This window comes from Hordeum vulgare, chromosome 7H, assembly GCF_904849725.1.
Source record: "Hordeum vulgare subsp. vulgare chromosome 7H, MorexV3_pseudomolecules_assembly, whole genome shotgun sequence".
Lineage (NCBI taxonomy): Eukaryota > Viridiplantae > Streptophyta > Magnoliopsida > Poales > Poaceae > Hordeum > Hordeum vulgare.
In genome coordinates, this window is record NC_058524.1 from 16,962,982 (window position 1) to 16,984,051 (window position 21,070).

Below are 21,070 nucleotides of genomic sequence, written 5' to 3' on the forward strand. Positions count from 1 at the left end.
ACTTCTTTGCTAATTCGAAATCTTGCCCCTGCACCAGAGGGGGGACATTCTCGGTTAACACCTTGAGGGGTGGGATCGACTATTTGGCCTGTTGTCCAAGCTGAGGAACGTCTGATTTTTTCTTGCTTGTAGTTGAACTTGATTTGCTCCCACTTGCACTTGCACGTGATCTTCTCTTTTTCACTTCCTTCTGCAATGTGCGTGTATAGTCATCAGGCTTATGGTGTAAGTCATACTGTGATGGAAGGGTCGTGAAGTATTTTGCAAATGCTATTTGCTTCTCGGTGTATTCCGGGCGGGGCTCGGGTTCCTTCTTTTTCATCTGGGCATCATGATGTTCCTTTGCTATCCTGGCGTTTTCCTCGGGGGTACGATCATAAGGTCTGATAGGAGGATTAGCATGAGGTACCTTTGGGAGGGGCGACCGTTTGCGCTTTGGGGGGCTTCTTCGCTTAGAAATCGTCGGCGGATCGTTCTTGGTGGCACGCTTCCGCTTAGTATCCGGAGCGGGCGGCGGCGGAGACGGACGACCCAAGTCCGGCGGCGGTGATCGAGATGGACTCGTGTTGTGCTGGCCGACGTCATGTGGAGGGCTTGGAGGTAATGGAGGTGTAGGTGACCTGCGACGACTCGGAGGCGGTGTTGTCCTTGGGGCCGAGCCTGGAAGCTTGATGTAGTTCTTGTCCCATAGGATGACTCCACCCAGTACTTCTCCGAGTGTCCTCTCATCTTCGGGTCCAGCTATGTCGAGCTCCATATCATGAAACCCCGCCATGATTTCATCCACCCCGACTTTAGCAAAGCCAGTTGGAATCTCACGGCCATGCCAACGTGCATCAGGGCCAGAAGGTAAAGCTTGTCCGACGGCCACCTTCATGGATATGTTCTTGAATTTCTGATGGAGTTCACATGATGTTGACTCCTTGATTCCATCCACGGGGTAGCCGGGACCGCCCTCTATCATTCTTCGTTCATCGTCGGGCAGGGCCTCAGATTCAGCCACGCTGCTTTTCCGCTTAGATGGGGTGCCGTTAATATCAAATGCAGGATCTTCCTGGCGCGCTACTCCTCTAAGCTCATCAATCTGCTTCGGTTGCTCATTAATCCTGGCAAGCAACTGGTTGAACTTGTCATTCTCCTCATCCTGCTGCCGCTTCTTTGCTCTCTCTCGGCTTCTGTAAGTGTCTTGGTCTCTGGCAAAACCCAAGCCACCACGGGTAAGAAGGACCGAAGCCTCGCGTTCGTCCTCCATGTTCGTCATTGCCGAGGACCAGTGTGAGCAAATCTTTCTCTCTATCTGCAGTGAACTTTCTTTTTCCCTCCTTAATTTCTTTCACTATCCTTTTCCAATTCTCCCTAGGTATCCTAAGACTGTCACTGCAGATGAGGTCCCGTGTTTCTTCGTCGTACGAACCACCATGTGCAAGGAACCAATTTCTTGCTCTCAATTCCCACTCATCACGGAGTGGTTCAGGTACGATGTCTTTATCTAGCAGATCTTGCTCTTTCTTATCCCACTTTGGGATGGCAGTCTCATAGCCCCCTGGCCCCAGCTTGTGGTGATATTTCTTCTTGTCGGCATTTATCTTGTTCTTTTCTGATAATGCCTGGGCATCTTCTGACTCCTTGTACTCTTGAAATGCCTTCCAGTGATTCGCCTGCTTGGCTAGATACCCCTCGAATACTGGCACTTTCTTTGTCTTCAGATAGTTTTTCCATAGCTTCTTCTTCCAGCTACGGAACAGTTCGACCATCTTCTTTAGAGTCCACTGCTTGAATTTGGCCCTCAGTTTGTCTGCGGCGTCTTCATTCTCACATTCTGACAGGTTGAAATGTGACATGAGATCATTTCAAAGATTATCTTTGTACCTTTCGGCGACATAGTCACTATCGGCTGCCCCTTTGCGCTTGTTACACTCCCGAACGCTGATCGGGATGTGATCCCTAATGAGAACTCCGCATTGCTTCTTGAATGTGTCAGCAACATTCTTAGGAAGCTTGGGTTCGCCCGTAGGCAATATCACCTCAAAGGTGTAATGCGTCCGTGCATCCAACTTTCTAGTCGGGCCTCGTTTCGTACCTTTGCTCGATGTGGAGGCCTAAGAGGGAGAAACATTCGTCAAATGAATGTATATGTATACAATATAGAGCTATCTCCAATATTTTTTACATATTACAAATGATTGTCGAACTTCATATGTATACCTCGCCGGACTTTATTATTTCTTCACCGGCTTCTCCACCGGCTTCTCCATCAGTGGAGCTATCACCTTCTCCGTCATTGGACCTATCTCCTGCCCCATCGGCTTCATCTTCGTGTCGGTCGACCTCCATTCCATATCCGGAGGGGTTTAGATATGACGAAGGAGATTCAGCTGGTTCAACGTCGGGGACATCTTTGATTATATCTTCGAGAAGTTCTTCCTCTTCGAGGTTTCTGATATGTGGATCCATAGTTCTGCAAAAAACGGGCATTGATTAACTAATAAACTAACAAACTATATAAGAGGGGTTGGAAACTTCGAAGTGTCATTTTATATAGGAGGACCTTTAGTCTCGGGTCTTGGCTAGAACCAAATCGTAAAATAAAGTAGTATTCAAATTAGCATGCATTCAATTATAAGCAAATACATCATCTCTTTTGTCCGTACATCATCGAATATTATCACTAATACTCCTCGAATACTATCATACATATAGCATCACTGATACATCTAGAACCGTAGCGCCCGATGGGTATCGGCGCGGGCGGTGGACACCCAAAGAGAAGGAACCATCACAGGATCATAGCTCCAGTGAGATCCCCGAAGAACCTGCCAGGTATGCTCGAACCTGCCCTCCAACGCAACCATGTAGCGACGGACGTGCTCATCCTCCTCGCTAACACGGTGACGTACCACCTCCGTGGTGTCCGGAAGCCTCGGCACCCTCACTGGCCCACGCGACTGCCACCAAACAAGGATCGGGTCAACGACGGGCTGGCTCCTCACCAACCTACGCCCCCCGGAAGGTAGCACCTCCCAATACCAGCCGGGCAGAGCCCAGTCCCGGACAGGGCCCCTCTGATCAAGCAGGTGTCCTCCGCCGAGTCGACGACGAGGATGCGGGATAGGCATCGTAAAATGAACTAAAAAAATAAACTAGTTCTATTAATTTTCTTGCTAAAAATAAACTATTAACACTTAAGCATATACAATAGCAAAATTAAACTATTAACACTTAAGCATATACAATAGCAAAATTAAGCAATAATCTAAGAAACACTATTAACACTTAAGCATATACACTATACAATAGCAAAATTAAATGACAAAAAAATTATTTCTTCTTCTTGTAACCCTAAACTATTTTTTCCTCTTCTTCTATTTCTCCTCTTCTTCTACTTCTTCTTCTACTTCTACTTCTCCTCTTCTTCTACTACTTCTCCTCTTCTCTTCTTCTACTTCTCCTCTCCTCCTCTTCTAATTTTTTCTCTTCTTCTACTTCTCCTCTTCTTCTATTTTTCCTCTTCTTCTCCTCTCCTCCTCTTCTTATTCTCCCTTTTCTTCTTTTCTTCTCCTCCTCTTCTTATTTTCCTTTCTCCTAATCTTATTTTCTTATTTTTGTTCATATTTCTTCTTCTTGTAACCCTAACCTAATTCTAAATATTACTAACCCTAATAATCTAGCACAAACCTAATAACAATAGGAATTAAATAACAAAAAAAATCTTTTTCTTTTTCTTCTTTTCTTCTCCTTTTTCTTCCTTTCTTCTCCTTTTTCTTCCTTTCTTCTCCTTTTTCTTCCTTTCTTCCCTTTTTCTTCTTTTCTTCTCCTTTTTCTTCTTTTCTTCTCCTTTTTCTTCTTTTATTCTCCTTCCCTTTTTCTTCCTTTCTTCTCCTTTTTCTTCCTTTTTCTTCCTTTCTTCTCCTTTTTCTTCCTTTCTTCTCCTTTTTCTTCCGTTCTTCTCCTTTTTCTTCTTTTCTTCTATTGGACGGAGTGTTGGGGAGGGGCGGGGGGCTTACCGGCCGGAGGAGGGGGCGGGGGGCTTACCGGCCGGAGGTGTCGACGGCGCGCAGCGAGGAGGACGGCGGCGCGCGGCAAGGAGGAGGACGACGGCGTCGGCAGGCGGCGGCGAGGAGGACGGCGGGCAGCCTGACGGCGTCGTCGGTGTGCCGCGCCGGGCAGGAGAACGAGAGGAAGAAGAAGAGAAATGGACGATTTGGGTGGGAATTTTTCAAAGTCCCGCTTATATAGGTGGATCTTTAGCCCCGGTGCGTGGCTCCAACTGGGACTAAAGACCCCCTTTAGTCCCGGGTGGAGCCACGACCCGGGACTAAAGGCCTCTTTTCGGGCAGACCAGAAGGCGGGAAGCAGGGGCCTTTAGTCCCGGGTGGAGCCACGCACCGGGACTAAAGCCCCTCCTCGGCAGGCGGCAGGCGAGGGGCTTTAGTCCCGGGGCGTGGCTCCACCCGGGACTAAAGCTCCTCCTCGGCTGCACGATAAGTTTAGTCCCACCTCGTCCAGCGAGGGGGACAAACACTTGTTTATAAGCCCCGTCGCAGCTTCTCCATCGAGCTCCTCTCTAAAGCAGGCTTACGGGTCTAAACTCACTGAAAATTGAAACTATATTCGAAATTATGGAGAAAATTCAACCTGAATTCAAAGTGAGTTCACTCTGAATTTAGGTTGAATTTTCTCTATAAATTCTCATATAGTTTCAATTTTTTTCTATTTTCAAAATTAATTATTTTGACTATCCAAACTATTATCTATTTTGTTATTTTCAATTAAAAACTATGTTTATTGAAAATTCTTTTTGCACATTTGAGAATTTGATAAAACTATGATAATGAAAAGTGTTTGAAATTGAATAAATAATTCAAAACTATTTTCTATTTTCAAAATAGAGATATCACTTAGAAGCACTTGCAAAAGGTGCTAGCCTAGAAAGGTTGTTCGGTTCAACATTGATAGCCTACTATGACCATTGTATCAAACTGGGATTGACGAAGCAAAGATCAATATTGTTGTGGAACACTATCAAAGAAGAGCAAACAAAAGATCATACTAGCATAGAAGCGGTACCTCTCAAAGACCAAAAATCGACATACTCATCACTAGAAAATTTTCATTATACAGAAAAAAAAGGGCATGAGTGAAATATAGATGAGTGGAAATCACTCATGAATTGTGTTCAGTGATGGAGTACAACATGTACGTGCATGTATAAAGGTCACATTCATCAGAACAATGAAAATGTTCTTTGTTTCTAAGAGAGTGTTCCTGATGAAGAAAGTAGCATGGTTTGTCGTTATAATCATAAAGTGTATAGAAGTATAATTTCATATGTAATATCCTCTATTCAGATGCTCAAGTAAATAATAAAACAAAGTACAAACAACATGTGCAAGACCAGGAAAACACAATATATGACTGGACTGAGAGGTACAGAGAATCATTTTGCAGTTTCAATGTGAAAATACATTACATTAGTTTAGTTAGACCATAGAACATTTTTTTTTGAACCATAGAGCATCTTACATTAGAATGAGTGTTGTGAAAGCATTTGGATGCATGCCACTTCATTAATCAATTGTGTGGGATTAGTTCCAAATAGTAATGAGGAGATGAATGAATAAAAAGAACGCAATGTTTATGTGTGAGGCATCAACATTTAATATTAAAAGAATGTTGGTAATCAAGTGTACCTTTGCTTGCCACGAGGTAATAAAGCGTTCCTCGTCTTATAATATATGAACGAAATATTACATAATAAACTGAAGTAGTAATATTTAAGTTAACATAACGTCAAGCCTGACATGATAGTCATGTGTAAAGTCTAGCCGTGTAAATGCGTGGATCACCCCGCTATTTACATCGATGACATAAGATACTAATTATGCTAATTATGCACACTAGTAATGCATTTCACCATTGTATCTAACCAGTACACCACGGTCTCACACCCGAGCAACAAACTGCAAGACAGAGTATGCCAGAATCATCCTACTTCCCAATGTCTCCTAATCTTGAAGCTAGTTCTTCTTTGTATCTATGCTAGCATTATAATTTAACTCTTGCTAGCTAACCAGCAGAACTCTCTTTTCATTTCTTGCTAGTTTGGGTAGCCGGTGAAGGTTGACTCAGCACAAAATAAGAAACAAAAAGAAAATATTTGGACACAGTCACATTGGTGCTGAAGCGGGTAAAACTACCTGTTATATATAAGCTCGCAATATTTCTGGTACCAAAGACGGGCTACATATGGTTGTTGGAAACCCTTACCTATCCAATGTAGGTAGCTAGGATCAATACTATAGAATTAAGGCGTCACAGTAGGATCATCAAAGATGGATATATCAAAACCCATCTGGAACATATTGTAGATGGTTTATTTTTGCATTTGTCTGCATAACTTACACAATTGGTTGATAAAAAAACACATTCTAGATATTGGATAGCAATAGTTATGCACTCAGTTCATAAATAAAGTCACCCACAGTAATCTAGAGATAGCATGTGATTCTATTCAGGAACCATTTGGTATTCTCTCCAAGGTGTTCTTTGCAAAAGCTTTAGAAACACAAACAACGTGTCAAGTACAATTTGCCAACGATAGCTAAATAGGTACATAAACAATTTAGCAGGAGACGAGTATTGTAGACTGAATAAGTACTTATATTATCAGTCATCAGCTGCATCGTGTTTCCTTCTTGAGCACACAAACAATTTAGCAGGAGACGAGTATTGTAGACTAAACAATGAGTATGTGTTAGAGTAATCTTGAGCTAATTAATTATGATAAGTGATGATAAGGTGCAAGTTAGCTGGCTGCCGTCGGGTAGTACTAGTTGGCTTGTGTGCTGGTAGTACTAGTCCAGGTCAAATACGATGTTAAGTATCTGAGTAGGTCTATCCTGGAGTCCTGATAGGTTTATATGTTGTGTCCGTATAGGAATAGTAAAAGTTGGGTCGGTTGGTTCTAGCAAATAAGCCCGTGCGTTGCAACGGGAGAAATATATAAATTATACGCTAGCCAAATAAGCATAATATTTTTTTTAAGGATTGACTCAATACCCTCACATATGAGCATCTTCTGTTTTTAACATGGTGACTCATCATGTTGCCACTTAACTTTCTCTCCCACCCTCGTTGATGATGGTCGCGATGATCACGTGATGACAATGCATTCAACGCGCTAAATCCAAGGGCTATGAGCTTGCTACTGCATGTCACATTTGTCATTATGTTGCGTAAGGGAATATTAATTTTTTTTAAACAAATCTCCCCGACCATGAACTACTTCCAATGTCTAGACATATAAACACTTTCAAAAATCTAATCAAATCCTAGTCATAAAAGTCTTTCAATCGCTGAACAGTTTTTGAATTGATATTTTTTTTGAAAATCACCAACATTTGTTTTGTGTACGAACATTTTCTGAAATGCAAGAAAAGTTTTTGAATTCATGAGCATTTTTGACTCAACAAACATGTTTTGGATCGCTTAACTTTTTTAAAATTTGGGGAACAAATTTTAAAATTTGTGTTTTTTTTGTTTTTTGTGAACATTTTTCTAAAATTTGATGGACACTTTTTGCAGATTCCTGAATATGTTTTGTGTACATATTCTGAAATGTATTTTCTGTACGAACATTTTTTGACTTTTTCTTTTGTGTACGAACATTTTGTGAAATACATGAAAAGTTTTTGAATTCATGAGCATTTTTTGACTCAACAAACATGTTTTGAATCGCTTAACTTTTCTGAAAACGGGGGAAATTTTTAAAAATATGTGTTTGTTTTACTTTTTGTGAACATTTTGTAAAATTTGATGGACACCTTTTGCAGATTACCTAATATGTTTTGAACAAATGATCATTTTTTCAAAATCAAGAACATGTTTTTATTTCCCGACTATTTAGTTTTCAAATTGTGATTTTGTTTTGTAATTTGAAAACAGTTTTACAAACACACCAACATATTTTGAATCCATAAACCTTTTATAATTTCCTTAAAAAAATAATTTTTCATGCATTTTATAATTTCTCGAACATTTCTTTAAAACTCACCATATTTGAAATTTGGAAACCCCGAATTAATATAAATTAGGAAGAGAGAACAGAATAAGAAAAGAAAAAAAAATGAAAAAAAGACAACAGAGTCATGTGCAAGATGGGGATCGGACCCTGCCCGTCTGGCTAGAAGTGCTAGGCCAGCCACTACGGCGCTAGTCCGTTGGTGCTTCTATAGTAACATCCCGTTAAAATAAAGGACTACGCCGCGACTTTTGGGAAAAAAATCAAAGCGTTTTCTTTACTTATGGATGGCACACTGGGTAATTTAAGTCAACTTTGGGGATAATATTAATGACAGACGACAAAAGCACTAATTGATTTAGTAGTAGGTAAAGATAAAGATATATATACAGGTCCGGCTGCGTGAGATTTGTAACAACTATGGAGAGAAAACCAAAAAAGAAAGAAAGAAGAACGGGCGCGACACGTGCCCTTGGACAAAGTATTTTGTGCGCGTGTGTTTGTCGTGATTTGATGTGATTGATCCTGTGTGAGAGTTCCAATAATTGGTATTAGAGCAAGGTTGAATGTTTTGAAGATGCGCTTTCCTCGGGGTGGTGAGCTACTAGCACCTTGGGGCAGGCTATGATGTTACTGGGTGGTGCATCGATGAGAAGGATCAGGCGGTCGTCAGTCGGTAGAGCGACATGGAGGGAGACGACAGGCTATCATCAGCAAGGCGGTGGAAGATGATCGTTGACGGGGAGTGGTGGTGCCAAGGTGGGATGCCGAAAAGTCATCTAAATCATGGTCCGAAGAGTTAGAGTCAAGGAGTCGTGCATGTTAGCACGCTCGGTTGGTCCGTCATCGTCGTCATGTCCAAGTGCTCGTCTATGTGAGGACGCATTGAAGATGAAGCCCAAGTCGTCTATGTTTCTCGACGAGGGTCAGGTTTAAGTATGTGGGGGCGGTAAATCAGTATAGTTGAGTCTTTACAATGAGGCCAGGTCTCTACATGAGGCCGGAGTGCATGGTGTAGTGCACAGGACGGTGTGATTCATAAAGAGTCGACATGTATCTCGTTAGGTGGGTTCATAAAGCCATGATCGATCCATCAACTCTAAGCATTCAAGAACAATCTCAACTTGCACAAGTCATCTAAGCATTCAAGAAAAATCTTAACTTGCACAAGTCGTGATTGACTGAGTTGTTTGACCAGGCTATTGTAATGGTGTTGAACACAGTTTGGTAGGAGATTAAACCTGATTCTGTTTTGATTTTCTTTGATCTTCCTTAGTCCTCAATGGTAATTCCTCCATTATAACACTCTTGACACAGTATTGTTGGAGATAAATTCATTCACCGTGGCTCCCTATCGAGTGTAAAAATGCTTCTGCCGTGTCTATCGTATGACCCAATCCAATCTGCACCTGTATTGTTTTTCTTGAAGTTGGCCAAGTATCAGATCTCAATTCATTATAAGGAAGAAGAGAGTTACACAGTTAACTATTGGAAAACTGAGCTAAAACTATGACAATATGCTTGCAAAGTCAACGCACCCGGGCAACCTGGCTACCCACACAAATACACACACACCGTCAAAGAAAAAAAGCACCATTGAGATTGACATCCGGTGTCATCGCTGTCACCCCTCCACGAGCCAACAACTCCAACATCACCAACATAGCCCTCGCTGTAAACAGACACCGAGGCCTGAGCTGGCCTGTGCCAAACAGTCAGCCACACACGTTGACTGCCAGGAAGCTATGATTGTTGAAGAACTTTGCTAGAGAGATAGTGTCGGGCTTGTGCAGAAGTCCTCCTCAACCTCTCTCGCAGTAGAAATAACATGTGAAGCACGGCGGCCCCTAGAACATGCGATAAAACTAACAACCAGAACTCAGTCGCGATGCGGCTCCATGCGTAGCCATCATCATTGCCACACCAGAAGTCCCGCACAAACATTCACATCACGAGTAAGTACTGAGCAGCGCTTGTATCGATATTGAACATACATACAACCAAACTACTGTGCTGTACTAACACATTTAGCTGTTGTCTTTATGCAGTATACAACCGGTCTTACACCTGAGCAACAAACTGCATAATAAAGTCTACTCGCAACATCCTACTTCCCGATGTCACCTAATCTTAAAGCTAGCATTTGCATATGTGCTAACTCTTGCTAGCTAGCCCCAAAAACTCTCTTTTTGTTTCTTGCTAGTCTGGGCCGGGTAGCCGGTGAACCTAGGGTAACATATATGGAGATATGGAGACTTTTCGCAAAATAAAAATAAAGTCATGTTTGAACATATATGTGCTGAAGCAAGTAGTACATACATCTTATAGGCGGCTGTAGCTAGCTCATATAAGACCAGCAATATGGTACTAAAGACTAGGCTACATATGGTTGCTGGGAACCTTTAGAACGGAGTAGTTAGGATCGGTACTACTACAAAATAGGCCATCACAGTTAGAAGCATCAAAGCACTTGTATTAGACCTGACGGTGACATATAATACTCGAATTTATACTAGGGTTTAAGATGATATGATTCTGGTGAAGATGTTGATGGAGATGAGTCATCCCACGAGGGAAAGTATCCCCAACGGAATCGCTCGGTCGGAGAGCAAAAGTGTTATTTCCCATGTTCTGCCTCGAGATTGTGGTGCTTCGTCCCGAAATTTTTTCTCTTATTTTTTTTCTAGGTCAAATGGCTTCATGTAGCAGAAGACAGGCACCGGGGGAGGGGGCGTGTGTGCCCCAAAAGGGGTAGGGCGTGCCCCCTGCCCTTGTTGGCCCATGGTTGATCTCTCCACCACTTTTTTATTTCAATATTTTTATATATTCAAAATTAAGTCTTCAAAAAAATTCAGGTCATTTGGAGCTTCGAGAATATCTATGATGTAGCCCTTTTAGGTACAGAATTCCACTTGTATTGTTTTTCTTTAAGTTGGCCAGGTATCAGACCTCGACTCATAATAAGCAAGAAGAAAGTTACACAGTTAATTATTGAAAAACCGGACTAAAACTGTGACAATATGCTTGCAAACTCAACGCACCTGGGCAATCTGGCTACCCACACAAATATACACACACCGTCAAAGAAAAAAGCACCATCAAGATTGACATCCAGTGTCATCGCCGTCACCCCTCCACTAGCCAACAACTCCAACATCACCAACATAGCCCTCGCTGCAAACAGACATCGAGACCTAAGCTGGCCTGTGCCAAACAGTCAGCCACACGCGTTGACTGCCAGGCAGCTATGATTGTTGAGGAAACTTGCTGGAGAGATAGTGTTGGGCTTGTGCAGAAGCCCTCCTCAACCTCTCTGTCAGTAGAAATAACAGGTGAAGCACGACGACTCCTAGAACATGCGATAACACTAACTATGAGAACTCAGCCGCGACCCGGCTCCATGCGAAGCCACCATCATTGCCACACCAGAAGTCCCGCACAAACATTCACATCACGAGTAAGTACTAAGAAGCACTTGTATCGATATTGAACATACATACAACCAAACTACTGCGCTGTACTAACACATTTAGTTGTTTTCTTTATGCAGTAGACAACCGGTCTTACACCTGAGCAACAAACTGCACAATAAAGTCTATTCGCAACATCCTACTTCCCGATGTCACCTAATCTTAAAGCTCGCATTTGCATATGTGCTAACTCTTGCTAGCTAGCCCCAAAAACTCTCTTTTTGTTTCTTGCTAGTCTGGGCCGGGTAGCCGGTGAATCTAGGGTAACATATATGGAGATATGGAGACTTTTCGCAAAATAAAAATAAAAAAGTCATATTTGAACATATGTGTTGAAACAACTAGTACATACATCTTATAGGCGGCTGTAGCTAGCTCATATTAGACCAGCAATATGGTACTAAAGACTGGGCTACATATGGTTGTTGGGAACCTTTAGAACGGAGTAGTTAGGATCGGTACTACAAAATAGGCCATCGCGGTTAGAAGCATCCAAGCACTTGTATTAAACCAGACGGTGACATATAATACTCGAATTTATACTAGGGTTTAAGATGAGATAATTCTGGTGAAGATGTTGATGGAGATGAGTCCTCCCACGAGGGAAGTACCCCGACGGAATCGCTCCGTTGGAGAGCAAAAGTGCTATTTCCCATGTTCTGCCTCGAGGTGGCGGTTCTTCCCGCGAAAGTTTTCTCCTACTTTTTTTCCTAGGTCAAATGGCTTCATGTAGCAGAAGACAGGCACCGGGGGAGGGGGCGTGTGCTCCACAAGGGATAGGGCGCGCCTTGGGGGGTAGAGCGCCCCCTGCCCTTGGGCCCATGGTTCATCTTCTACCACTTTTTCATTTCAATATTTTTTATATATTCAAAAGTAAATCTTCAAAAAAAATCAGATCATTTGGAGCTCCGAGAATATCTATCTCAGATGTAGCCCTTTTAGGTACAGAATTCCAGTTGCCGGTAATTTCCCTCCTCAAGTAAATCTTGAGGATTAAGAGAGAAAATGCATAAAAATTACATCAAATGATCAAAAACATTGTAAATAACAGGAAATCTTGATGCAAAATGATCATATCAGCCTTTCCCCGATGTTAAGCAATTAGTTGAAAGAAAATGTAAGCAATACCACTCACAACAAACTAGAATTAAACATAAACTCTATGAAGGTGTAAAATTTTGTATAGAAAGAAAAGAAGAAAATATTTTTTTCCTTTAAAAAATAGACCCTCTAAAATAATATTACGCCAAAAACCCTCTTAAATAGCATGTCCGACCGCGTGCATGACCTTAGACGTGGCCACCCGTCACTCAGCGATGCTGCAGTCGCTACCTCCATCACAAGGAACAACCGAGAAGCTAGCTACCATGTTTGCTAGGCATAAGGAGAAAATGAATTTTCATGTGAGGCTGCAAATTGCTGTGCTTGAACAGGCATTTGGACCTAGGATGGCGGGTGCACCTTCTCTGGCAGAACCAAGTCGTCGTAATGGCATCTCTAGCCAGAACAATTTAGTTAGTGCGCGGCGACGTGGTGGCTCGACAAATGTCGCACCGGCAGTAGGGTCCCCCTTGAAGTGGAGCCTGATGCCTACAATTCTGGGGTTGATGAGCAGAAGCTATATTCTGATGTTATTCAGAATTTACGATGGGCACATCAGGCTGAAAACCAAGATGAGGCTAACAATGCAGTCCGTGTGGATGATGACGTGGTGGGTGAGGACGAAGACCCTGCAGTTGTTGAATGGGACCCTTTGAACCCTCATATGGAAGAAGGTACTATTTTTGCATCCATGAGTGAGTGTAGAAATGCACTTGCGACATACTGCATCAAGGTAGAACGTACTTTCAAAGTTGACAAGAGCGATCAAGTACGTTACAGAGTGCACTGTCCGACTGAGAGTTGTCCATGGAGGATGCTCACATCTAAAATGTGAAATAGCACAAATGTTCAGGTCAAAGTGAGCCCTTTTAAGCACACATGCTAGGAATGAACCCTTAGGAAGGATACAATCAGTAGAGCCAAGTCAAGATGGGTGGCAGAAGAAGTAAAGAAGTGGGTGAAAGAAAACCAGCAAGTGGGTCCAAAGGAATTGCAGAAGAACATCAAAGACAAGTTCAAGATAGATTTACCATACATGAGGTTAGTCAATGGTAAACAACATGCTATGGATTCTATTTATGGTAACTGGCAGGGAAGTTTTCAATTATTGTATTCATTCAAAGGTGAAGTGGAGATGACCAACCCAGGTAGTATTGTAGATATGGACCATCACAGTGGTTTACACATTCAGGGGTGTGACAAAGACCAAGGAATGCTTTAGGAGGGTTTTTGTCTGCTTTGAGGCTTGTCGCCTGGGTTTTTTGGCAGGCTTGTCACCTGGGTTTTTTGGCAGGCTTGTCACCTGGGTTTTTTGGCAGGCTGCACACCTTATTTGACTATTGATGCTACTTTTCTTACAGAGAAGTTTAAAGGATGGTTAGTAGCAGCTTGTGTAGTTGATCACACAGTTTCATATTTCCAGTTGCGTACGGTATGCTGGAGACAGAGTCTGAGGAGAGTTGGACTTAGTTTTTACATAATCTGTGTCGGGCTATTGCACATCCCAATGGGTTGGTAATTCATACAGATGTCTGCAAAGGTTTAGAAGTGGCCGTGGACAATGTGTTCCCTGGAGTAGAGCATAGGAATGCATGCGTCACCTTGCTGCAAATTTTATGAAGAAATTCAAAGGAAAGGTGTATACCGACAATTTATGGCCAGCATCTTTGACTAGCAGTGTGAAGAAGCACAACTACCACTTGAGGCAGTTATACACGAATCACAAAGTGAAGGAATACTTGGAAACACACCACTCCAAGTTATGGGCCAGAAGCCAATTCAGTGAACTGAGCAAAGTTGACTATGTTCATAATAATCTAACAGAGTCTTTCAACTCAACGATCCGAAAACTAAAGGGTCATTATGTGGTGGATTTGCTTGATAGGATAAGGATAGAATACATGCAGAAATTCCATTATCGTGCAGGAATAGCCGAGGCAAAATTCATGGGCCACATTATCATCCCTGCCGTGATGGATGAACTGAAGCAGAAAACAACAGGCTTGGAAATGAACATGGCTCTTTGCTCGGGTACCACAGCAGAGATATCATATTTGAATAAAGAAAAGAGGGAATGGAGATATCCAGTGGATTTAGAAGCTAGGACTTGGAGTTGTAGGCAATGGCAGATAACTGGGATGCCATGCATTCATGCCTTGTTTTCATCACTTCTCTCCCAGGTCCAACAGGGAACATACAACAGTATGTGCATGATTACTACTCTGTTGCAAGGTTCAAAGCTACATATGCATATGCCTTGCCTACTATGGAGGGAAAACAACAATAGAACATAGTGGACCCTGGATTCAAGCTTTGCGCTCCAGTTCTGAAGAGAGCAGCAGGTAGACCAAGGAAGAGTTGAATCAGACCTCGCAACGAAGGAGCTGGAATTAGAGCGAGGAAGCGTAAGTGCACAAGGTGTGGTGGGCCTTCGATTTGGCTACAGGAGTAGCTGCCCAAAGGACAGTCGGCCCAGTCGCTACACAGTGGTGCTGCACAGTAGATCGGACGACCACCAATGGCTATAACTGTGATCCGATGGCTCGGGTGTGAGGATGCGTGAGAAGCCATGAAAATGGTGGAGTTTTACTATTCTAAATTCGCAGCATCCTACTTCCCGATGTTTCCTAATCTTGAAGCTAGTATTTGCATATGTGCTAACTCTTGCTAGCTAGCTAGCAAAACTCTCTTTTTGTTTCTTGTTAGTCTGGGCCATGTAGCCGGTGAATCTAGGGTCAACATATATGGAGATATTGAGACTTTTCTGCAAAATAAAAATAAAAAAGTCGTAGTTGAACATATGTGCTGAAGCAAGTAGTACATACAGCTTATAGGCGGCTGTAGCTAGCTCATATTAGACCAGCAATATGGTACTAAACACTGAGCTACATATGGTTGTTGGAAACCTTTAGAACCGAGTAGTTAGATCGGTACTACAAAATAGGCCATCGTAGTTAGAAGCATCAAAGCATTTGTATTTAACCTGATTGTGACATATAATACTCGAATATATACTAGGGTTTAAGATGAGATGTTTGGGGTGAAAATGTTGATGGAGATGAGTCCTCCCACGAGGGAAGTATCCCTGATGGAATCGCTCCGTCGGAGAGCAAAAGTGTTAATTTCCCATATTCTGCCTCGAGACTGTGGTGCTTCGTCCCGAAAGTTTTCTCTTAGTTTTTTTTTCCAGGTCAAATGGCTTCATGTAGCAGCAGACGGGCACCGGGGCAGGGGGCGTGTGCCGCACAAGGGGTAGGGTGTGTCCCCTACCCTTGTCGGCCCATGGTTGATCTTCTACACCACTTTTTCATTTCAATATTTTTTATATATTCAAGAATAAATATTCAAAAAATTCAAGTCATTTGTAGCTTCGAGAATATCTATGATGTAGCCCTTTTAGATACAGAATTCTAGTTGCCGGTAATTTCCCTCTTCAAGTAAATATTGCAAATTAATAGAGAAAATGCATAAAAATTACATCAAATGTTCAAAACATTGTAAATAACAGTAGGAAATCATGATACAAAATGATCTTATCAGCCTTTCTTCGATGTTAAGCAATTGGTTGAAAGAAAATGTAAGCAATACCACTCACAACAAATTAAAATTAAACATAAACTCTATGAAGGTGTAAAATTTTGTATAGAAAGAAAAGAAGAAAATATTTTTTTTCCTTTAAAAAATAGACCCTCTAAAATAATATTACGCCAAAAACCCTCTTAAATAGCATGTCCGACCGCGTGCATGACCTTGGACGTGGCCACCCGTCACTCAGCGATGCTGCAGTCGCTACCTCCATCACAAGGAACAACCGAGAAGCTATGGTATGGCTGAATGGAGCGGATCTAGACACCGGCTGTGAGGAGCATCTCTGCCCATGCACTGGCCCAGGGTAGCCGCCACCTACCGCTTTGAGATGTTATGGTCACCTCCATCTCCACCCGCTGCTTGTGATGCCGCTATGGCCGCCACGACCACGAGGGATGTCTGGGAAGATATTTCATTTTATTATTATTTGATTATTTTAAGTTCAACAACCGGCATACTCATATTTCATATTCTATAGAAAATTCTTTAATTTCAAGAAACGCAAAGTCGTCTAAATCGTCAACAATTCTATTACCGTCATATATAAAATTTCATATTCGCTAGCCACCTCCGTGACGACTACTACGACACATCAACAATAGAAAAACGGGCTATGAAGGAGCCTTATCAAGCGGTTGCTGCAGGGCAGATGACATTAAATCGTTCGGGGGGAGCATGATGCCACACTACCTACTCCTCATAAGGTCCTGGAGCGGCCACAGGGCTGGCACACATCACTATTAGGGGTCGGCGTCGCTCACCATGGCGGAAGAAGGGTGACATCAATTGGTAGTTCGCCGCCTCCATCACAAGGGGTAGCCGAGAAGCTCGAGCATGGCGGAATGGAGTAGATCCACACGTCGGCTATGAGGAGCATCTCCACCCACGAACTGGCCCAAGAAAGCCGCCGCCACTTACCTCTCCAAGATGTTGTGGCCGCCACTATCGCCACACCCTACTCCGCAATGCCGATATGACCGCCATGCTACTTGGTAGACGCGTTGCATTTTTACCCGAAGAGGAAGGAATTGATGTAATAGAATGGCAACAAGTATTTCTCTCAATGAGAATCAAGGTTTATCGAACTAATAGGATAAGCACATTATCAACCGTCGACAGTACCTGCACGAAAAAAAGCAAATACTTACACTCGACGCGGGCAAGAGGGTTGTTAATCTCCTTGTACACTTGTTAATTTCAAAGTAAATTAAAAGTAAATAAAATATAGCAAGGTAAATAGTGTTTTAGTAAATATGAGGAATAGACGGGGGGGCATTCTTTTCATTAGAAGCATCTCTCTCAAGATAATAGCATACGCTGGATAAATAAATTATTATTGAACAATTGATAGAAAAACACATAGATGTGATGTTATGCATGGCATGATCATGTACATAGGTATTACGTCCGTGACAAGTAGACCGACTCCTGCCTGCATCTACTACTATTACTCCATCAATCGACCGCTATCCCGCATGCATCTATGTGAGCATAAATAATGGATTGGTCCATAAAAAGATGAAAAAACAAAAACATAGGAAAAAAAAAGAAAAAGACCGCACACGTCAAATTGGTCAACCAACTTGCATTATAGTTGATGTTTTGATTAGATTTGATTTGATTGAGTTAATACTTGTTCAGGGAAAGTGTCGATTCGGTTGGATTTTATTTCAGAATAGTGTCGAGTCAAATAGTATGTTGAGCAAAAAATAATAGATCGGTCATAGAAAAAATGAAAGAGCAAAAAATAAAATAAAAGAACAAAAAAAAGGGAAAACGCTCATACGCGTCAAATGGGCCGGCAAACTTTGATTATAGTTGATGTTTCAATAAGATTTGGTTTGATTTCATTATGAGTAGGAGAAGGCAAGTAAAGTATAGATTTAGTTGAGCTCTTATTATGACGTTGTTTTAGAACAGTGCCAATTTAACTGAGTTAATGCATGCGTCAAATGGGCCGATCACTTGTCTGCACTTCAGCAAAAGAATGCATGTATGACACTTGTGGGCATAATATATGGTTGATGGGAGGTGAGGTGAGGCCAGACTACCAACTTACCCTTTGTTACACGTAATACTATAATCTAAAAACAACATTTTGAGTTGATTATCATCGTGCAGAATCATCAAATAACTATAACTAAGATAGCTACGATGCATCTGATATTTATGGAAACACGATCAAACCCATTTGTTGTATTTGTTGTATGCACGATCTTGAAAGCATAATTCCTACTTGTACATCTTCAATGGTTGTGAAAAATGCTGCTTTGGCGGTTCCAAGGGCAGACGCAATGCCGGTAGAACCCCTAAACTTGCACATACGTACTCAGAGTGTTATAATGCAGTCCAAGTAGAAGTAGGTTTAAAACTCTCGATGGCGTGCTGTTTTGTGTAGACACATCTCTACCGCTGAGATATCATAATTGTAGACCGATAAATATCCACCATCCTTTTTATTGATTAAGCAATATACAATAGACAATAATTTTATTTATAAGTACATTTAAACCCATTTTTATTACAAGGACATCTTATTGAAAATTGCGGTGGTATGATGGACTACTCTGTTCTTGCAACAGTGCAATTCAGCAACCTTGTCCATGACTCCATGTATCGCATTCAGACGTAGGCAGCTCATTTAAGAGCTAGCTGTTGTAGGCAGACTGCTTACTATGGTGTTGAGCCAATCTTGAGCAATGTGGTGGTAAGCTGCCTCCGTCAGGTGGACACCATCCCAGAATAGATGAGTGGACGGATCCTCGCACGTCGTCGCGGCTTCGTCGCCACAAGCGACCGAGAGGTTGTAGTGGTACCTCCCACGTCCTCCACAGCAAACTTTAAGAGCATCGTCTTTTTTAATCCCTGCAACCACCGCATAACTGAACTCATCAACTTGCACAATGTTCACCACCCCTCTATTTTCATAACTGAACTCATCAAGATTTGCGCTGAACAATGAATCCAAAAAGGTGTGCAATATGTTTGGACAAAACTCAACGCGAAATGAATCTCAGGGCACTTCCAACAATGAAGAACATATACATAGAATGATACCGACCGAATTTTTCAGGCGACTTGACCATCTCCATAACGTGGTTGAACAGGTCGGTGTGGATGATGGTCACATCGGGGTGCTCCGCCCGCAGCTTCTGGACAGCGTCTCGCAACAGAGAGTTGTGGAGCTTCACGATCTCGTTGGGCTCCTTGAGACAACCGGTGGTGGCGTCGTACTCCGAAGCATCGGCGTCCTCGAAGGTGACGAGAACCGGCGGCGCGCATCCAGACGGGATCATGCCAGGGACAACAAGAGTCTTGGCCCCATGCTCGATCACTCTCTGCTTGTTGCATTAGTTTTCATGATGTTAACATGCATGTACGCAGATTGAAAACAGCTGGAGTGACATGATGAGCATGATGAGTCAAGTAGTCTTGCCTGGGCACCCATGGAGATGGTCTGGATGAGATCTGGCACGAATGCTCTGATTTCTTGCATGCTCTTCTTCCCAAACGAGTATTGGTAGTCGTTGATCCCGAACTCACCCACGAAGAAGAGTGATCTGCCAAAGAAATCCTTGCACTCTGCAGTGAAGCATTTCTCCTCTTGATTATGTGTACGCACATCAAGTGTTCGGTTAATGGTACAACGGTTGGAAGAATATATCATTACCATGTGTAGTCATCAAATTCACAATTCAACTCATTATATTTCAACTTATGTTGACATATTCACTATAGTGATTTATCTTTTTCAAATCATTTTTTTCTCTACGCTTTGCGTTCATAACGTTTAACCAGTAGAGATATGTTCACAACGTTTGATATTTATCCATAAGATCTTGAATCCAACGCTGGCCTAGAGTAGTGACCATAATAAGTTCATCATGTTTAACCAGTACTTCTCCAAACTAGGGTGGCGGCCGTTGCATATTATTTTATGCGCATTTCCAGTTCAATTCGTTGTGTGAAGCTAAGTAAATATATATATAACCTTGGTCCGTTTGGCACAAGTAAGGCTTGAGCTCCTCGAACCAGCCAAGCTGCACTTCGAGGCTGATGTTGAGGGGGAACGGGTTGGCGCCGGGAGGGTCCCCGATGTGGAAGAAACTGGAGTTGAGAGCTGTGGCGCTGCCGACAGCGAAGTTGGCGCCCTGCCGGAAGCTCCCCTTGTGCGACAGGTATGGTGGCACGAGAGGCAAGCCTAGGCCTTGAGCTGGAAATCATACGTTGATCACCTTGAAATACACATATATAGGCAGGGAGAGGGAGGCTACTGATGATCACAGATTAATTACCAATGAAGTCTATGATGAGGCGGCCGTTGCAGTTGCGACCAGTGGGGCGACCGCCGAAGAAGGTCATGCCGTAGGGAGGGCGCATCACAACGTCAAAGATGTTGTACCAGCCGAAGACGACGGGGTTGTTGCCAGTGTCCGTGAAGGAGTCACCAAAGGCGAAGATGGAGTCGAACGGCCCGCCACCGCGGAGGTAGGCCGCCTCAGCCGACGGGAGCAAAATGGCAAGCGCCGCCGCCATGAAGGCTGCCGCCACCAATATTCCACGACTACCCATCTTGAGCCCTCAGCTCGGTGTACGTCCTTAGTGATGATGATGATGAGCTATGTATTTATAAGGAAGTCTCCACCGAGCGCGCGCATGCGTCGTCGTATTTCGCACGCGCTGGATGAGCAGGTTCACATCTTTGTCGCGCCATCTCATCCATTGTTGGCTTTGCATCGCTTTCAAAGTTTCAATGCACTTAGAGCGATACCCTCATACAATCTGTAGATTAATTGCCGTCTCATATATGAGGAACCTAACATGTATTATATGAGTAGCATGTGTAGTTTTTTGTCCCCGTCTATATGGGGTACAACGTCATCGTCAAGAG

General features: G+C 42.8%; 1 protein-coding gene across 1 annotated transcript; it reads right to left on the reverse strand.

Annotated features, from left to right (window-relative positions):
- Positions 1–18,620: 18,620 nt before the first annotated feature.
- On the reverse strand, positions 18,621–20,776 carry LOC123410411 (GDSL esterase/lipase At5g45910-like). The gene is made up of 5 exons (XM_045103351.1): positions 20,475–20,776; positions 20,171–20,392; positions 19,616–19,761; positions 19,241–19,517; positions 18,621–19,044 (listed from the first exon to the last, which is right to left on the reverse strand). The coding sequence occupies exons 1-5, from the start codon at positions 20,749–20,751 to the stop codon at positions 18,821–18,823; spliced, it is 1,146 nt and encodes a 381-aa protein (XP_044959286.1). The 5' UTR covers positions 20,752–20,776; the 3' UTR covers positions 18,621–18,820.
- Positions 20,777–21,070: the final 294 nt, after the last annotated feature.

Excerpts from the sequence above, each read along its gene's own strand:
- LOC123410411 (XM_045103351.1), bottom strand. The coding sequence starts at position 20,751 with ATGGGTAGTCGTGGAATATTGGTGGCGGCAGCCTTCATGGCGGCGGCG. Across the intron at positions 19,518-19,615 it reads CCATCTCCATGGGTGCCCAG|AGAGTGATCGAGCATGGGGC; the intron begins GCAAGACTACTT and ends TGCAACAAGCAG. Across the intron at positions 19,045-19,240 it reads CAAGTCGCCTGAAAAATTCG|GGATTAAAAAAGACGATGCT; the intron begins GTCGGTATCATT and ends CGGTGGTTGCAG.